This window comes from Zootoca vivipara, chromosome 6 (genome assembly GCF_965207765.1).
Source record: "Zootoca vivipara chromosome 6, rZooViv2.hap1.1, whole genome shotgun sequence".
Lineage (NCBI taxonomy): Eukaryota > Metazoa > Chordata > Lepidosauria > Squamata > Lacertidae > Zootoca > Zootoca vivipara.
Genome location: NC_142589.1, coordinates 53893480 through 53912129, shown reverse-complemented (window position 1 = coordinate 53912129; position 18650 = coordinate 53893480). Strand labels below are relative to the sequence as shown.

Sequence of the window (18650 nt, the reverse complement as noted above, 5' to 3'; positions counted from 1 at the left end):
TCCAGACTTCTGGAGTCCAAATCATATCCTGTAACCAAGTGGACAGTAGGGTTTAATTGGGACGAAAGAGTCAAAATACTTGGACCCCCCCCCTCCAGATTCCTAATCATGATTGCCCTACCCCCCCACCAATTTAGAAGGCAGGGGAAGAAAATAAACAGATAGTAAGGCAATAATGTTGGGAAAGGCTGAGATATGTAGTGTATGAAACAAAGTAGGCTCCCAGCAATCCCACAAAAAGCTTTGGATTACCCCTGATTATGCACCCAGTTCTCCAGAGGAGTGTCCTCTGCCTGGTACCAAACCATCACTTCTGGCCCAATGCTGCTTTCTGTGGGTGCAAGCAAGATGCTTTGCAACAAGTGGGCCTGCTGTGGTCAGATTTGCCCACATCCTTTGCAAGGTTTATGGCTAAGCTTTCCCCCCTGCGAAAAGATTCTGGAGAATCTGGATTATGCCCCTTGTGCCACTATCTGCATTTTTTCCTGTTCTTGTACTGAATTGCAGAATACAAACCATCCGTGATCATCAGAGGTGGCAGCCACATTCCCTACCTGGCTGGACAGCAATGCCCGATGCAGGGAGAAGGTTATGGAGCACCAGGTTCTGTGAATATTCACAGAATATTCTCCGAGAGACAATCTGCTCTGCATCACAGGAGTTATAACACAGCTGTTTGTGACTGCAGTACTTGGTCCTGCCAGGGTCTGCAGAACTTGCTTTGACAAATAAGCAGCCCTGGGGCAAATCCTGTGGCTTCAGTGGGTAGGCAACACATTCAACCTCTTTTTTCCATCTGTAAATTGGAATTAACAATGGACTACCTTGCAGAGGTGTTAGGTAGGCAAGCACAGGAAGGGTTGCAAATTCCTTTGCAAAATAAATGTATTGCCTATAGTGCGAAAATACACGTTCTCAAGCTGTGTCCACCAGTGGCATCACTTCTCAACATAAGTGAGAATGGCCTGGAAGCCTTGCTTATAATCCTAGGTGGGAGGAACACTGCACATGCTCAAGTGCTTCACATGTTGCTGTCCTGAGAACTGGATAGGTTCTGAAGTCAAAGGAAGGAACCTGGATTATGAATGTTGTTCAAGGGAGGATCGGTGTCCATGGCAAACCAAAAGTGACTGACTCACTCACTCTCTTCCTCCCTCCCTCTCCTCTTGATGTGGCTCAGCTTCCTGGCCTGACGGAGGATATTTCCTCCTCCCCTGCTGAGCTGGCAGCTATGGAAACGTCAAGCCTTGCTCTCTCAGAACAGAACTTGGCAAAGAGGCCCTGCTCAGACTGGAAAGGTTTGCAGTGGTGGGAGCTTACAAGGATTGTCCCCCACCCCTATTGCTCTGCTTTCCAACTTTGGCCAAGGGGATTGGCAAGATAAGCAACCTGCTGGTACCCACAGGCCAGAGGGACATGAGCTCGGGGACAGTGGCAGTGGCCCCTGTGGCTAAGAACGTGATGGTGTATCGCAACGGGGACCCTTTCTTCCACGGCAGGAAGTTTGTGGTGAGCCACCGGCGGTTCCTGACCTTTGAGGCCTTTTTGAACGAGGTGACCAGCACAATCCATGCCCCCGCGGCCATCAGAAGCATCTATACCCCCCGGCACGGTCATCGGGTCTCCGACCTGGGCGAGCTGCAGAATGGGTGCCAGTACGTTGCGGGAGGCTTTGAGAGATTCAAGAGAATGGAGTGAGTAGGCTGGCTGTGTTGCCTGCCATACTGATGGCAGTAGACTATCTCTCTCTCCCCCCCCCCAAAAAAATCCCAGGCTCTCTGCAGAAAATCAGCTGCACCGACTGTTAGCTATGAACCTGTTAGTTATGTTGACTGGCAGAGAGGGATGAAGTCAGGTATGAGGACATTGATTTCCTATCAAAAATGAGGGTATCTTCTCACTTGGGGCACCGCAGGTTGCCAGATTTTTATTTGAAAGGAACTGCTGGGGGTGGGACTGTGTGTAGGGGAGTTAGGCTTTCAACCCTGCCCTCCTGCACCATTTCCCCAGATAAAAATTGTCCTCCCAAGCTGCAGTTAGCTCTGTAGGGAAACATGTTCTGGTTCAATGTGCGCGTTGAGCAAATAACAGGATTGGAGGGTGGGAAGGTCATTTAAATCTGAAAGACCATGCCAAACAGAGTTAACCCTTCGTCCCAGAAGCTGTCCCTGATCCAATTCAGAGCCTTCAATGTTTTTGTTTTCATGTACAGCGCCTCGTGGCTGTGAGCATTTTAGGACTACCGTATGTTTGGGAGGTGACGAGAAATAGACACCAAATCTCGCTGTTTGGCAAGTTGTCTTATAAAAAAAAACTCCCTCGGAGAGCTCCCTCTGCTGGCATGTGGTATTTTATTTGTCTATTAAATTTGCATGCTGCCCTATGCCCGTAGATGTCAGGGCGCTTCACATCATAAAATTCCAATATAAAAACACACACAAAATACATAATAAGCGTAAGAACAAAGACAACCCAATAACCCCCCCCCAAAAAAGCTACACATTTAAAAGGGCATCGGATGTCATTCCGCCCAAGGCCTGGTTGAAGAGGAACATTTTCTCTGGGCACCTAAAAGTTTATAATGAAGGCACCAACTGAACCTCTCTGGGAAGAGCATTCCACAAACAGGGAGCCACTGCAGAAAAGGCCCGTTCTCGTGTTGCCACTGTCCAATCTCTTTGTGGCAGGATCTCCTACATGAGTCCTGATGGCATGAGCGGAAGTTAAGAGCATAAGTAGAGCGAACCTGCTGGATCAGGCCGGTGGCCAATCTAGCCCATCACCCCTTACCCGCAACATTTCTCTGATGAAAATAGGTACGTCCTATTCAGTAGTAGTAGTAGTAGTAGTAGTAGTAGTAGTAGTAGTAGTAGTAGTAATACCCCACCCATCTGATTGGGTGGCCCCAGCCACTCTGGGTAGCTTCCAATGTATATAAAAACCATAATAAAATATTAAACATAAAAAACTTCCCTTTTCAGGGCTGCCTTCAGATGTCTTCTAAAGTAGGGCTGCCATATGTCTGGGTTTTCCTGGACATGTCTGGGAATCAGACTGTCAAAATGGCATCTGAGCAACAAGGGCAATTTCTTAAAAATAAAAATGCTTTTTAAAATCCCCCCAAAGACCCAAAAACTTACTTATTTTTTGGTCAACAACTTTGTCCAGATTTTCGCTTTTGGGAATATAGCAACCCCATTCTAAAGGTTGTACAGCTCCCATTGCTCAGTCCCTGCTCCTGCCAACCTAGCAGTTCAAAAGCACATCAAAGTGCAAGTAGATAAATAGGTACCACTCCGGTGGGAAGGTAAATGGCGTTTCCGTGTGCTGCTCTGGTTCGCCAGAAGCAGCTTAGTCATGCTGGCCACATGACCTGGAAGCTTCTGCCAATAAAGCGAGATGAGCGCCGCAACCCGAGTCATCCACGACTGGACCTAAGGGTCAGGGGTCCCTTTACCTTTTACCCATACAGGAGGCCCCACAATGGGCTGTGTGTCCCAGGGAGACTCCCCTCCTGGATTGTGACAGCAGCAAGTCTGTGATGTCAGCCCACAAACATCACAGGAATTATCCCCAGCAAGTATTGTGTACCTGTGGGCACCTGACTTACAAAGTAGATGTGCAAGGTAACGGAACAGCCTGAATTTGTGCCTCTTATCCCACAGTCCGCTGGGAATACAGTCAATCTTCTGGCAGGTAACAAAGGCTGCTTTAAAGAGTGGTGTATCTGGTGGTCAATGTTTAGTGCAGCCTTCCTCAACCTGGTGCCTTCCAGATGCTTTGGACTACAGCTCCCATCGGCCCCAGCCAACATGGCAAAAAACAGGGGTGAGAGTGGGGTTCCAAAGTCTAGTGGCTTTTGGAGGGTTCCAGAGAGGTGACTCAGCCCTTTGCCTGAGACTTGTAGAGTGGCTGAGGTGAATCATGATGATTATTATTAGAAGAGAACTAGAACCTTCTGCAAATGCTTTTGACTTTGGAGGTCATGGCTGAGGTTTCTGAGGGACAGGGCACACAAGTCTAATGAGGCTTCTATTGAGGGGCTATATTTTGCCAAAAATAATGGGGAGCGGCATGTTGGACTCTGTTTCTTCTTGTCTGTTCAGTCTTCTAGGTGCTGTGTGTGGAGGGTTGGTGAAGTCACCTGTAAGCAATCTTGCTTGCGGAGGCTTTTCCTCTTGTGATTTGGCTGCCTTTGCTTGCTGATTTGATGGTAGCATTTCTTATACTCCATGAAATAAGGACCCCAGCTTGATCACTGACATTAACCAGAGGAGGGCATCCCGAGCCAGTCATTTTTATGATTGTTTTGTACTGTTTTGCGGCACTTTATGGTGTGTGTGTGTGTGTTGTTGTACATTGCCTTGATATATTTTATGGGAGTAGGCAGTTTATAAATATTTTAAAGAAATAAATATTTAACATGCTGTTTTTCCACTTTGGGGGCCTTTGGGCCAAAAAGTGTACAATTTGTAATAGTAGTCATAATCATAGATTAGAGACTGAAATAACGGATAGAATTCTACAGGATGTGGTATTAGTGTGTGAAAACAATCAAGATCCAATGATCCCCAGGCATGTACCTCCAGATGATGAAGATGTCAGGCGCCATCCTGGCTCCCTGGCATCTGCATTTATTCACAAGGGGCCAATAGTCAGGTTCAAAATGCTCCTGGCTAATTTTGAACACTGGCAATAAAGCAGCAGATCCAACTAGTTTTTTAATTAATCACCCAAATGTTGCTGTTTATAAAGATCACATTGGTTTTGTCAGGGGACATTGATTTCACCAAACAAGAAGCTGTAAAGCTAAATTACATGTCCAATCCATAGCAGGGGAGAGTGAGACTTGGCAACAGTAGACTTAACCAGACCCAATCAGTGAGCCTGACTTGAGCTGGGATTTGACCTCTGCTTGCTCACCCTGTTCATTTTCTTCCCTCATTGCTTGACAGCTATCTAAACCCTGGAATGAGGCAGCTCAATGGGAACCAGAAGAAAGACAGAGTGCAGGTGAGTTCCAGAGTGGGGCAAGGAAAGGCCTCAGCTGTTTGTAAGCAGCTGATGCTGCTTTAAAGGATGAGCAGTTTAAAGCGGTTTTCACACACACACACAAAACACTTTAAAAAATATTTATTGGCACATTAGGCACTGTGGAAGCAAAAGAATAAGCTTACAGTCTGGAAAAGTTACTCTCTCCGCTTGGCCCACCCACTCCAATATAGTCCAGTCTCTGAGAAGCCAATGCAGTGAAGCTAACCTGCAAGAGGGCTCTGAACTGCTCTGTTTCCCCGTTTTTAGGCTCAGTAGAAAGCAGCTTTAAGTGATTTTAAATGTTTGGTGTTTTATTATGCTTTTATATTTGTTGGAAGCCACCCAGAATGGCTGGGGCAACCGGTCAGATGGGTGGGGGGTACTACTACGGTACTACTACTAATAATAATAATAATGTGTGTGTTTGTACACAAATTGCAATGCCTGGTGGCTGATGCAAGTAAGTTGCATCCACTGATTTTTCTCTTAAATATAGCAACAAGACCTTGAACTATCTATCACTGTTGTGATTCTACTTAGGTTGAAAGGCAAGCAGTGGTGGGGTACAGAATGGTCCACACATTGAAGATGGTGATATGAATTATATAGGTTAACCTCTGAAGAGTAAATCTGTGGAGGAAGGTCTGAATCTTGCTAAGGCTGAGTGGAACCCCTTGAGTTAGTCCCACTCACCTTACAAGGCTAAAAATCATACAATTGTAAGAATTGGAAGGGAACCACATGGGTCATCTTGTCCAACCCCCTTTAATGCAGGAATCTTTTGCCCAACATGGGGCTCAAACCCATAACCCTGAGATGAAGAGTTTCATGCTCTACCAACTGAGCTGTGTGTATATACAGCAAAGCTTTAGTCACCGTAGCAGCAGTATGTGCACTCAGCAAGCCAATGTGAAGGCGGCTTCTTTCTGTGTTGGTGACAACAGAAAGACCTTGTCTTAGCAGTGCCTCTTAGGAACAGGCCTGATAAGGCCACAATGACTCACTGCTGTGTGCCATAGTTCTGGGCTTAGCGGGGAGGAGAGCAGCCCATTTAACCTGTTGTTGGCTGTCTGGTTTCAAATTCTGAGTTTGAACTCTAGGATGCATACACCTGTCAGGCTTTCCTGGGCTGCCTCTGTCTTCTGAGTTACCCCATGTCCGTCGCTTGTCAGACTTGGTCCTCCCTCCCCTCTTCTGGTCTTCCAAAAATCAGATTGTAAGGTTGCTGGGACAGAGACCCCTGTTGGTTTCTCTTTTCTGTTTATGCTTATCTGCAGAGCACCAAGAGCACGGCTGGGGATCTCTTGTTGTCAATAACAATTTTGGTGTTTCTGGTCTTCAGAGCTACCCAGTTATTCCCCAGAAGATGCCTGTTTCGACACATTGGAAGAAGCAGGTGAACTTGCCCTGCATTATACAGTGAGTGACTCCTTGGTTTCTTCTGACAATTTCCCCTTTGGAGCAGCAGAGAAATAAAACGAATGTCCTTTGGACAGTGGTGGTGGTGGTGGGGAGTGCAGGGATTATTAGGAAAGGTTGCTGAAGACAGAGCAAGCCCAGTCCCTCACTCCAGGCCTGGTTCAAGCCATAGGGGTAAACTTCTCCACACCAAGGCTTCGTGCTGCTTTTAGCTGGTGTGTGGTTGGCAAAAATGTATAAATCTGAATTGAGTACCTGTTGGATGCAAGGTGGCTTAGAGGTTCCTGAAGCAAGAGTGGCATTAAGTGTCTTGTTGTATGTAGTTAGTGGATTTGGTGGTCGTTATTGTATACCATCAGTGTATACAATTCATACACTGGTTCATCTTGCTCAGCATTGTCTACAGTGACTGGCAGTGGTTCTCCAGAGTTTCAGGCCAGGTTCTCTCCCAGCCATACCAGGAGCTGCCACTGGTGTTTCAACTGGGACCTTCCATATGCAACCCTGCCACAGAGCCATGCCCCTTCCAAGAGGAATGGAGAGCTTACACACACAGGTAACTATGACAATGATGGCCCAAGCAGCCTGTCCCTTTGCTTCTCTGTTGAAGTGTTTTCCGCAATGGGGACCTGCTAAGCCCCCCCTTCCGCCTGATCCTCAACAAGAGCACCCTGCAGGAGTGGAGCGCTGTCCTCTCCATCTTGTCAACCAAGGCGAACCTGCGGACTGGGGCTGTTAGAAGGTGAGTACTTTCAACAAGCTCCACCCTTTTTGCCTGCCTTTCACTTTCCAGCAACGAGATTCTTTAGGAAACGGACCCGAAGGTTTTTGTCTCCTAGGAGGCACCTCTGTGTGGGATTTATTGAATTCTGGGACACTGGCTATTTATGTGTTGTTTAATGCCAAAATACTTTTAAGTAGTTTACAAGTAGAAAAACCAGCTGGGAATGAGATGTTTGCAGTATGTGGTTGCCTTTCCAAAGGTGCAGTGGTTAAGGCACTGGATAATGACCTGGGAGACCAAGGTTCAAACCCCTACTCAGTCATGAAGCTCACTGGGTGGCCTTCGGCCAGTCACTCTCTGCCTTTACCTTTTAATTGGCATTGCTAGATTCTTCCTCTGAAAGTGCCCATTCCTAGAAATATGTGCAACCAGGTTTGTTGACTGGGGGTTACAAGCAACCACGTGGTCTGTAGAAAGAGATCTGCACTCTGTTTTATATTGGCATCACTGACATCGTTTTCCTCCCAAGGAATTCAGGGAACTGTAATTTGGCAATTCTGCTCCAAGTCCCAGGCTGTCAACTCAACACAGTTCCCAAGGAAAGACAGTGACATTTAAACCCACATTGTTTTGTGCTTTTGGTTTAATGTTTGAATAGAATACCAATTCATCATCATCATCATTATTAGTGATGCAGAAAGGTGAAAAATTCATTCTCAAGGCTTCGTAAACATTCTGGTTTGCTAGTTTCACTTCAGATTTATAGTGAAGTTTCAGAAACCTACCTTATACCGAGGCAGACTATTAGCCCATCTAGCTCAGTACTGCCCACACTGACTGGCAGTGGCTCTCCAGGGTTCTCTCCCATGCAAAGGTTCTTTTCTGCATGCGAAGCAGGTGCTGCACCACTGAGCTATGGCCCTTCCCCATTCAAATATAGAACTTTCTCTCCATCCTCAATCTCGTTCCCAGTTTAGATTTCCCTACCTGTTATATATATTCACTTTTCTGTCTCTGGCCAGGCTCTGCAAGCTCAATGGCGATGCCGTCTCCACTGGTGAAGATCTGGTGAGCGGCAACTACTACGTGGCGGTGGGCCTGGAGAAGTACAAAGACCTGCCCTACTTTGAATTGCTGGTGCCCCCAAAGATAACACACCAGCCAATTCGGTAGGTGGCTGAATTCACTGGGGGCCGGTTCAAGGGCCACTCCTTAGATGGCCACAAGTCCGTAAACACCAGCCCCTCCCCACTCCTTCGTGGTTGTGTTCATGCTGCTAAAACTAGTTCAGTCCCTCTTGTTCCAAACATAGCCCTTTAAAACAAAATAAAAATCATTCATAATCATATTTGTAGGCCGCTTTTTTACAAAATAAATAATGCTCTTACAACCACAGAAACAGGAATGCATTTCAAAATCAAACAGTGCAAAAACAATGTCCTAATTACATAGTAAAGGTAAAGGGACCCCTGACCATTAGGTCTAGTCGTGACCGACTCTGGGGTTGCGCGCTCATCTCGCAATATTGGCCGAGGGAGCCGGCGTATAGCTTCCAGGTCATGTGGCCAGCATGACAAAGCCGCTTCTGGCAAACCAGAGCAGCACACGGAAACGCCATTTACCTTCCCGCTGTAGCGGTTCCTATTTATCTACTTGCATTTTGACGTGCTTTCGAACTGCTAGGTTGGCAGGAGCTGGGACCAAGCAACGGGAGCTCACCCTGTCACAGGGATTCGAACCGCCGACCTTCTGATCAGCAAGCCCTAGGCTCAGTGGTTTAACCCACAGCGCCACCACATAGTAAAACAACGTAATAGCAGATATAACAATGTGCCAAAGGCAACTTTTTAGCATTATAAGAATTATTATTTTAAAATAAATCTTATCTGCCCAGACCCTTTCCCTAACTAAACTTATCCCGGTGTGGGCTGCAGTGAATTTCCTGCTTCTATGATTACAGGGACCACTCAAATAGCAGAAGAATGAGCCAAAATCGAGGGGTAAGTTTTGCTGACTACCCCAGGGATGGTGCTGACCAGGGATTCTGCTGGTTGAAGGGGGAAGGGCGGGGACAAGACTTGCAGATGGGTCAGTGTGTCATATGGTGGGTTTGGTGGTGCTCACGCAAAATAGCCAGCCCATGTTTTTTCTCAGATATTTTATAAGAAAAATATTTTATTCTAGGTTTTCCCTTTCTGGGAAAAATCCATTTAAAAAAAGGGTTTCCAGTGACCATCTGGTAGTACCCAAGGAGATGTTAGATTTCTGCAAAACGCTTGCTTCCCTGTGTGATGTATTGGGCTAGTCCACTCCCATTTCATCAAGTAAAAGAAATCCCAGGGAAGCTAAAATCTCACATTGCTAAATCTCAGTGCATACGATTTCCTGACGTTGTGCCACAAAAGTCTGCCCTTTCCATTGCCACGGCTCAAAACCCCACTGAAATGTAGAGATGGACTTTGGTTCCTCTACTTGGAATTCCAGCCCTCTGGGTCTCCCTGTCTTTTTAAAATGAAGCAGCCTTTGGTTAAGTTAACAATAAATTTGATTAATTCACTAGTACCCTGGTGGGAATTTTGTATCTTCTTTTTTTCCAGTTACCGGTAGCTAAGCTCCACCTGGCTCCGCAAGAGGGGTCCAGTGACTCAGCACTCCTTGAACCGCCACAACAGGTAGAGAAACACAAACAGCAGCTCTGGGGAAATGGGGGCTTCTCCTCACGCTTCTCTTTTGTGTTGACTGAAAAAGGGAGCTTGTGATTACACAGTCATCAGTAAAAGTGCACAAATAATATTACTGCAAAGAACTTAACAAATACCCCTAAGGTTTGTGCAGCCTTAAAATTCATTGATGTCATATTTTTAAAAACATGTTTCTATTGTACGTATCTCTCACAATGACCCTGTGAGGGTGGGAACAGGTGATGAGGCCCACCGGGCCAGGAAGACTCCACACCCCGATTTGAGATGGTGCGTTTTCAAAGTGCAGAAATCTCCATGAGGTTGCCATCGAGTCCACCCTCTAGAGCTAGAGAGTGATGACAAATGATGGATGTGCTGAAAGCACTTGTTCTCTGGCTACCCAAGTCTGCCATTTTATTTTGTGGGGACCCTTTCCCCAAGTTCGCTTCAGCATGAGAATATGGAGTGGGAAAAGTCATCCTGTGGTACAGTATGTCTTCCACCTCAGCAATTGTTGTGTGGAAACAGCCCTGTTTCTCCCTCAAACCCAATGGCCAGCTCAAAAGTGACAAGGTAGCACACATGGTTCTCTTCCCCATTGTTATCCTCACAACCCTGGGAGGTTAGGCTGGAAAGCTGTGACTGGCTCAAAGTCACCCAGTGACCAAGTGGGGATTTGAGCCCTAGTCTCCTGGGTCGTAGTCCCATGCTCTCACAACTTTTCGGTGGAAAGAGCCTAGTTGTGTCAGCAGTGAAATGTGAGTGTAGGAGCTCACAAGTGACAGCCATGGCAACTTGTACAATTGTGAAGAAACACCCGACCTGAGCATCGGCATTCATAAATGTGGAGATGGTGGGGCTCCCAGCTCAAATAAGGCACCACTCCTAGAAATAATTTTTTCCTGAGAATAAAATTGTCTCACACTTGCAGCTGAATGGAAACCCCCCACCCACCCACTTATGAGTTTTTCTTGAATCCGGCTTGCAGATGAACCTTCGGAGAGTGCAGTCCACAGGGATTGTGCAGAAGGAAAGCAGCTGGAATCTTTCCGCAGTGACGCAGCGCAAGAAAGGCAGGAAGCACCCGTGCATGGAGAAGGCAGACTCCATCTTCCACGCCAAGCCAGGCCAGGCCAGGCATATCAGGAGGAACTCAAACCAGAATTCTGACCAAGGTAAAAAGGAAAAGGTTTTCTTGCTTGAAATCTCTGCCAGCTAAGCCAGCCCCACCAGACCTCCTTCTCTCCCTCCCCTCAACTGTCATCCTGGGGGCAGCCATTCTCTCAAGCTGCCTCAGGGGGAGAGATGGGAAGCAACAGGGATAATGTAATCAGCTTTGCTGGAGGATCATTTCCATCAGGAACCTCCTGCCCCTGAACTGTGCCAGCTGGTCAATATAGAAACAGCTATGTAGTGCCTGAGTTGTTGATTTTCCTCTCCCCTCCCTGTCCCCTTTCCCTTGCGTGTTGTGTGAATTTTTAGATAAGCCTATCTTGTTTTGATTGCATGTAAGCCACTCTGGGAGCCTTTGGGGCTGAAGAGAGTACAAATGTTATAAATGAATGAATGTTGCACATACCGGTAATACAAAGATAGCCTCACTGGCCATTAAAAAACAAAACCCCTATGAGGGTTAATATATTCATTCAGGCCAACCAAATGTCTTCATTGGTTGGTTTAATACGGATTGTAGTATCTGTAATACAGTAGTAATAAAGATGGTAGAATTTACATAAAGTCCAACCGCATGTAGTGTGACCGGTGTGTGTGCTGTGAAGGTTGTGGAAGGTCTCGGGTTGAGCCAGCTTGATTTAAATTTAGGCTGTGCCCCCTGAAGGTTCCATCTTCCTGTCTTCTATGAATTTGTCCTTAGCTGGTGGCAAGAACTGCGTTTTGGCGTAGTGAATTCCATTCATCGTGTGTGAGAGATGTTGAAAACTTCTCTGGAATATGACGTGGCTGTGTTATTCAGAAGTACCTCTTGGGTGAAATGAAAGGGTGCTCCTAATTTTAAGGTGAAAGGTCATAGGATTCCCCCCAAGTGAAGAAGACTTCAGACTTGCAGGCCATTTGTGTAGGCTGCCTTCACAACCCCATTTCCTCTAGTAAGGAAGCCTCAGGATACGAAAGAACATTTTCTCAAATTGTTTTATTTTCCTTCAGATGAAGGAAGTGTTTACAAAATAAAAGGTGCAAGGGAAGAGATACAGGATGCCCAGGAAATCAGAGATGATGAAAACACGCAAGTGGAATTGCCCCTTGACCAGGTATGAGGGGGTTATGTGGGCCTCTCTTTAGGTCAACATCTTCTGGATTTTATGAATGGAAATTGTCACCGCCGCAAGGAATCCCAGTGGATGTTGAAACTTCAGCCGGAAGAATTCACTCTCAAAATGTGTCTGGGGGAGGAGTTATGGAGAACTCTGAATATTGGGCTGGAGTCTCTTTGCCTTTTCATTGACTTGAAGGGCGAAAGCTTTTTTAGATCTTCACCCTCACACAAGGAGCCTGTTGTTAAATTTTATGTTCCAATCGTGGCCACTATTCTAAGCAGCAGCTGGATTTGTGGCTGTGGCCAACTTATTGTACAGCCCTCTATGCAGAAGCAAGTCCCATTTTCTTCACTGGGACTTACTGCTGTATGGAGCAACAAAGCACTTCTCCAGCTGTGTGTGTTGTGACTCCTCCTGGGCCTCTTCAATTCCCTCTCTCCCTTTTTCCAGAAAGCTGCAGAGACTGTAGAAGAGGAATTTGTGCCCCAAAGTGAAGCTTTGCAACGCAGGAAGGTAAGCAGCCATCTCAGAGAAATGAGCATATTGTCTGCAGCACCTTTCACAGAAAAAAACCTATCCATAGTTTAACCCAGTCACCTTAGAAAAGGCATTTAATCACGTGAGCACAAAATACCATTTATTCTTGCACCTGTTTCCTTTTTCTAAGATGGGTGGGGTACATCTGTGGCCCTCCACATCTTGCAGGACTCCCAGGTCTCATTGTCCCCTGCAGGCAGTGTGGCCCAATGGTCAGGAATGATGGGAGTTGTAGTCCATCAACATCTGGGACACCACAAGTCCCCCATCCCTGTTCTCTTCCTACAGCCCTCCTACTCCAGCAGTAGCACACCAGTTCAACCTTCCTTCCAAAGTCCTCTAGATACTTGTTTCAATATTTTTGGGAGACAGCACTAGCCTTGTTTTTTAATTTCTAATTCTTTATGCATCAAGAAGGTTGAGAATACTGACAAACTACAGAAGGCCCACACAATCCAGTGTTCTGCTGGTGACTCACAGGAAGAAGTGACAAGAAAGCCTCCTTTCCATCCGGCTTGAAGAAACTTTGTTTCACCTGAGAAAAGACTGTGGTAACACAAAAACCCAGCAAGGCTTTTCCTAGATATGTGTGTGTGTGAGAGAGATCCTAAAACAACCACATGCTGGTTTTGTGCAATCTGCATCTCAAATGCTTATCTTATGGATGTTCTTAAAATAAAGATGTAGCATTGGAATGCTCTCTACTTTGGAATGTACATCTGAGGATCACAGAGGTGGGCTGTGGTGGTGGGATCCAGGAGGGGGAAAGGGGTGCAGACCTCAGTGGGATTTTGTGAGACAAGTGATACTTGCAAGTTTAATACCGTGACACACACACAAATATGGGAATGGGTAAACAGGACAGTTAACATCATAGGTACCAGGGGTGTGCAAGAGAAAGTGTACATGCACTCACTTCATGTTTCCAAGGGATTTGTGCAAAAGTTGGGACCAGTAGAATTAATCTGAGCCTTGAGAGCACATTGTGCAGGAAGCATGTGCCCAACTGCCTCCTTCAATTCAAAGTACTTTTCAAGGGAGAAAATGGTAAGGAGCCTCATCATCTCATGATCAAGGGGGCAGTGAGCCAGGAGTTCAGGGGCTTTATGTGGGCTGGGAGACATCATTGTGGCAGTGCAAGTCAGACTGGCAAACTGTGTCTTAAAATATTTTTTCTCAATTCCTGTTCATAGTATAACCACATTTGCTATAAAATTGATTCTGACCCAGATTTCAGATTGAAAATGTCTTGATGGTCCTGCTAGATGGTCTATACCAGTGGAGGGTGCATGCGAGTATATTGGCTTTTCAGCTTTCAATACTAATAAGTTTTGAAGGGAGGGAACTGGCACTACACTTTAGTGACCTATCTGGCTGATAGCAATCCTAGGGGACTACTGCTCTACCCCAAGGCTCCTCTTGGCTGTGTCACCCTCGTGTGCCCTCCCCATTCATTTGCTATGGGGCCCTTTCATTTCTTGGATGGATTTTTAAATTTCATTGTAAGCTGCATTGAGAACTAAGGCTGAGAGATGGTGCACAAATACAGTACATAATTGCAAGGCTTGATTTAAATATGAGGCAGTGTGGGGAGATATGTGGTGTGTTTAATAATGCAGCTCTATCTTCAAGCAAACTTATACATTAGCTCTGGTTACAGGTAGGTAGCCGTGTTGGTCTGGGTCGAAGTAAAATAAAAAAAAATCCTTCAGTAGCACCTTAAAGACCAACTAAGTATTTATTTTGGTATGAGCTTTCGTGTGCATGCACACGAAAGCTCATACCAAAATAAAAACTTAGTTGGTCTTTAAGGTGCTACTGAAGGAATTTTTTTATTATACATTAGCATTCACCATATACAGTACTCTCAGTACAAAACATTTATTTAGTGTCAACAGTGCACAACACCCCTCTCGGTTCCAGACTAAGGTTGCCATATTTTGAAGAACAAAAAAGGGAACACATTTGCCAACTACCTCATGGTATGTCACTTTCAAATGCACTTTGTTCTTCTTTCTGATGTTGTCTGGCCCAAGCATATTTCTCCGTAGATCTTATCTTGTTCAACAACTGCTTATTGCTTAAGAGATAAGCATGAAATTTCTTGCAAGTAAAGTGCTTATAATTGTATTGTACTAGCAATATACTCCGCAGCGATTCCAAGGATAAGTGGCCTCTTTCTTTGCTCCACCAACTTTGCATCAAAGAGAAAATGTGTTCCATATTTGCATTATCATGTGATGCAACAGCAAAAAAAAACTGTGCAATCTTCAAAAGTTCTGAGTGGCACATGTTTTGGGAAGTCTCAAAGTACTTGGTCCACTTCTGATGTGCCTGAAGATTAATGAACTCATCATCCCCTTTGTATTGATCCACAAACTTCTTGAGGTTGCAGAATTGATCAAAGCACTTCACATCATCTATGGATATATCCCTGTCCAGGAGAAATTTTATAGAAGGTTCTACCTTGTCCCACTCAAGTGACTCACTAAGAGACATCCACATGAAGCATGAAAACTCTTTCATGGACTCCATCCATTTTCCCAGATATTCTATGCAGTTGTCATATAAGCTATTTACTTCTGCACAGAATTTGTTACACTCCACACCAAGACCCTCCTTACGCTTTTCTTCTAGAAGACTCTTAACTTTGAGGGGCATAAAGTTGTTGCTTTTATGTTCATTGAGCATGTTCTGAACACAAAGCAGAACTTTCAGAACCTCTACAACTGAATTATTTTCCCTTTCGAGTTCTAAAATATATGAGTGAAACATACTCATGAGAGACTGCAAGTGCAATAAATAAACCTCACTAAATGCGTGTTCAAAAAACTTTTTTAACACTGTTGGTGGATTATTCTGTGAGAGAAAAAATGCCTTGACAGCTGGAAACACGCGAATGAGTCTATTGACGCCTGGAAATAATGACAACCACCTTGTCTTGCTATGAGATAGCAGCTTTTTGTATTCAATATCTACAAATTCACAGTACTCCTTTAACTGCTCCGTTCGGACTGCATAGATGTGAAAGTACTGGTATATCTTGAAAATGATGCTCTCAACATCGATGTTCAAAGTTTCTGCTGCCTGATGAACACAGTTATTCAAAATGTGTCCTGGACATCCCACACCAATTAACGTTTTGTTATCTAGCTCATTGTTCAACTTTGCGAACACATTTCTTCCTTCTGAATCCCATCGTATCCCTCCGAACATTGTGCTGCAGTTGTCACCTGTGAATGCTATGCATTTCTTTAGCAGTCCTTTACTTTCAAGAGTTTCCTTCACGTATGACAAGATTGTATCTGCAGACTCATTGGGTTGGCTTTGCATTTCAATGATTTTGGACTGCAAACCACCACTTTTCCAGTCAAAATATTGAATAACTATTGGAAACACCTTTACTGAACCATGGTTACTCCCATCAGTGGAAACTCCACAATAACCTACGTTGTTTTCTTCAATGCTTTTCAAAACATTTTCCAAACAATCGGGTGCCAAGACAGAATTTACAATTGCCTCTGTCTTGGTTTTTGCACTTGAAAACCTCCTTGCAATATCGGAATCTGGGAATGTCGTCTTCAGTAGGCCTGATGTGCATGCCATCACATTATAACTGTTGTGGTGCTTAACAGTGTGAAAAGCAAAAGTTCCTTCAGCTGCGGTTACTTCGTCTTCCAATCTGCTACATGGTTTTATGAAAAAGTCTGTTAATTGTGCTGAAGAAGCTTCTCCTCGAATTGCTTTTTTGTGTTTTTCGGACTCCACGTGTGATTGCAGGTCGCGTCCTCCTTTATTTGCCACAGAGACAAATGTACCTGGTTTACATATCATGCATTCACCTTCAAAATCATCTCTACCTCTTCTAAAACACGTATACTTTTTCTGCAGCCCACCAGTAAATTTACATTTTCTTTTCGGCATTTTGTTGCCTAGAAGCACTAAATTTCAGTTTGAACCAGAAAGCAAAAACAGCTCTTGAAAGTAGCATGCAGAACTTAAGAAGTTTATACAATTATCCATTCCTTACGGGCAAAAATTAGTCCATGGTGATATCCTGAATTTAAGGAGAAGTGGGAGAATTTCAAAAATTCACGAGGTGGGTTCTGCAGACTTCAGAAGTGTTTGAAGTGGAAAAGTGACTGAGCAGGTTATAATCCCAATTCCCTTTTTAGTCAACGTTTTCCCTTTCAACAGAAGGAGACTCTGCAGGTCAACATCCAGCTACCTTTTCCCCCACAAGCTGAGGCAACAGGTTGCAAAATATCCAGGCCTCATGTTCAGAATCCAGATCACCTAGAAGGCCAGGCTGTGAAGAAGAGACAAGACACATTGCAATCAATGTTCCTTTCTCCAGACGTTTCAGAAATCTGCAACATTACTAATCTGCTCTCGGAAGAATAATGAACACCATGTACGTACTTGGGAACAAGGAAACCTTAAAGTAAGAACATGCAACGAAATCCATGCCGATTGCAAAAAGGGAGGGGAGAATGTCTTACTGCAGGGTGAAACGGCGATACAGTACTATCATGGGAGGCAGGCGCGAAGAAAACCGGAGGAATTAAAACTGCCACCAAGCACGCTCCTTGGCCCAACGAACTAGCCGAAGAGAAGACAGTCCTCGGTGAAAGGAGGAGTTGCAGTTGCAACCCCAAGGCATAAGAGTTACTCGGAGAAAGTCCCCATTACGCACCGTGTGGCTTACTTCCGAGTAAACACGCAACAGGACGGCGCTGCAAACCACCAGATGTGGCAAGCTCGGATCCGGGACCCGAGGAAAGCAAGAGGGGGCGGGAGGAGGAAAAGCGCCCGCGGATCTCAGCGCCTAACCTGCGAGAGTGCGCGCGTTTCCTGCCCTCCTCCTCCCCTCCCATTTCATAGCCAGGTAAAGTCGGGTACGACTCCCCCCCCCGCCCCCCGCTGCAGGTTGCGCTGCAGGTTGCCCTATCTATTCTCCTTCCCTCCCTCTCAATCCGCCTCCAACTGCCGCCCCTCGACCAAGCCGGGCCCCAACGGAACTTGAGTCGCATTATTTTTTTCCTCTTGGAAGAAGGGAGCCGGGGGAAGGACGGAGAGGCAACATACTAGAGGCAGGGGGTGAAAGACCGAACTATGGGAGCCTCAGAGCCTGGCATCCTCCCTCTTCTCCCCCGGTGAAGCGCCCCGCCCCCCACACGCAAACCTCCCTCCACACCGCCTCCTCTTCCCTCAGGCCTGTCGGCGGTGTGGAGGGAGAAGGAGGAAGCGTTGTCGCCGCCGCGGCTCTCACCTGCCAGCCAAGTTCCGGCAAATCACAGCAGCTCCAGCCGGAATCCCGGATTTTGAAGCTCCTCTTTGCCGCCGTCTCTCCCCCGCCGCGCCCACAACACCTCGCTTCTGTCAGCCAGCCAGCCTGTTCCAAAATGGCGCGGCTCAGAGGCGCATCCGCGATGCCTTGCGAACAAGCCTCGCGAGAGTTCGCTGCCATGAGCTGCAGGCGAGACTTGGCTTGAGAGTGGGGCAGGTGGGCTGGAAGAGGGACTGCGCGCGCGCCTGACGTTCTACGACACATTGTACATGTGCGAGGGTGGGGGAGATTATATTACATTAAATATATGATCATATCATACCGGTATATCAACCTGCATCTTTCCGTTATAACGGATTAGAGTATAGGGTGAGCGCTAAAATAAGGGGCAGTTATTTGGAGAAGCAGCGGACTAAAAATGCAGTGAACTATATTATAGGCGCTTGCTGAGAAACCCTCGACCGATGGAAGTTTTGACTTCCTGTTTCCTTCAGGGGGTTGAAGGGAGTTTCCAAACCTGCCTCTTTTTTTTTTTGGCAGTTTGCATATCATGGTACCCTCCTAAAGAATAGATGTCACTTGATACGTGGTATGTTCTATGGCAGTGTTTCTCAACCTTTTTTGGGCCACGGCACACTTGTTCCGTGAAAAAAATCACGAGGCACACCACCATTAAAAAAGTTAAAAAATTT

At 45.8% G+C, this 18650-nt stretch overlaps 1 protein-coding gene and 1 long non-coding RNA gene across 4 annotated transcripts; one reads left to right on the top strand and one right to left on the bottom strand.

The window, feature by feature from the left end:
* Positions 1 to 1146: 1146 nt before the first annotated feature.
* On the top strand, positions 1147 to 13363 carry DCDC2B (doublecortin domain containing 2B). Of its 3 annotated transcripts, none has more exons than XM_035119580.3 (11): positions 1147 to 1694; positions 4956 to 5013; positions 6377 to 6453; positions 7064 to 7195; positions 8200 to 8346; positions 9138 to 9177; positions 9775 to 9849; positions 10847 to 11033; positions 12022 to 12125; positions 12582 to 12644; positions 13086 to 13363. In XM_035119580.3, exons 1-11 carry the CDS (start codon positions 1417 to 1419, stop codon positions 13185 to 13187), a joined length of 1263 nt encoding a protein of 420 aa, XP_034975471.3. In that variant the 5' UTR covers positions 1147 to 1416; the 3' UTR covers positions 13188 to 13363. The 3 variants fall into 3 exon arrangements, with proteins under 3 accessions (XP_034975471.3, XP_034975470.3, XP_088528301.1); XM_035119579.3 differs by having other exon boundaries at positions 1227 to 1694; positions 13083 to 13363; XM_088672175.1 differs by lacking the exon at positions 13086 to 13363 and adding an exon at positions 12799 to 13026 and having other exon boundaries at positions 1263 to 1694.
* Positions 13364 to 14257: 894 nt separating this feature from the next.
* On the bottom strand, positions 14258 to 18079 carry LOC132592316 (uncharacterized). Its single transcript, XR_015950565.1, has 2 exons — positions 17941 to 18079; positions 14258 to 16977 (listed from the first exon to the last, which is right to left on the bottom strand). It is a non-coding gene; the product is annotated as an uncharacterized LOC132592316 (long non-coding RNA).
* Between the last annotated feature and the right edge of the window lie 571 nt (positions 18080 to 18650).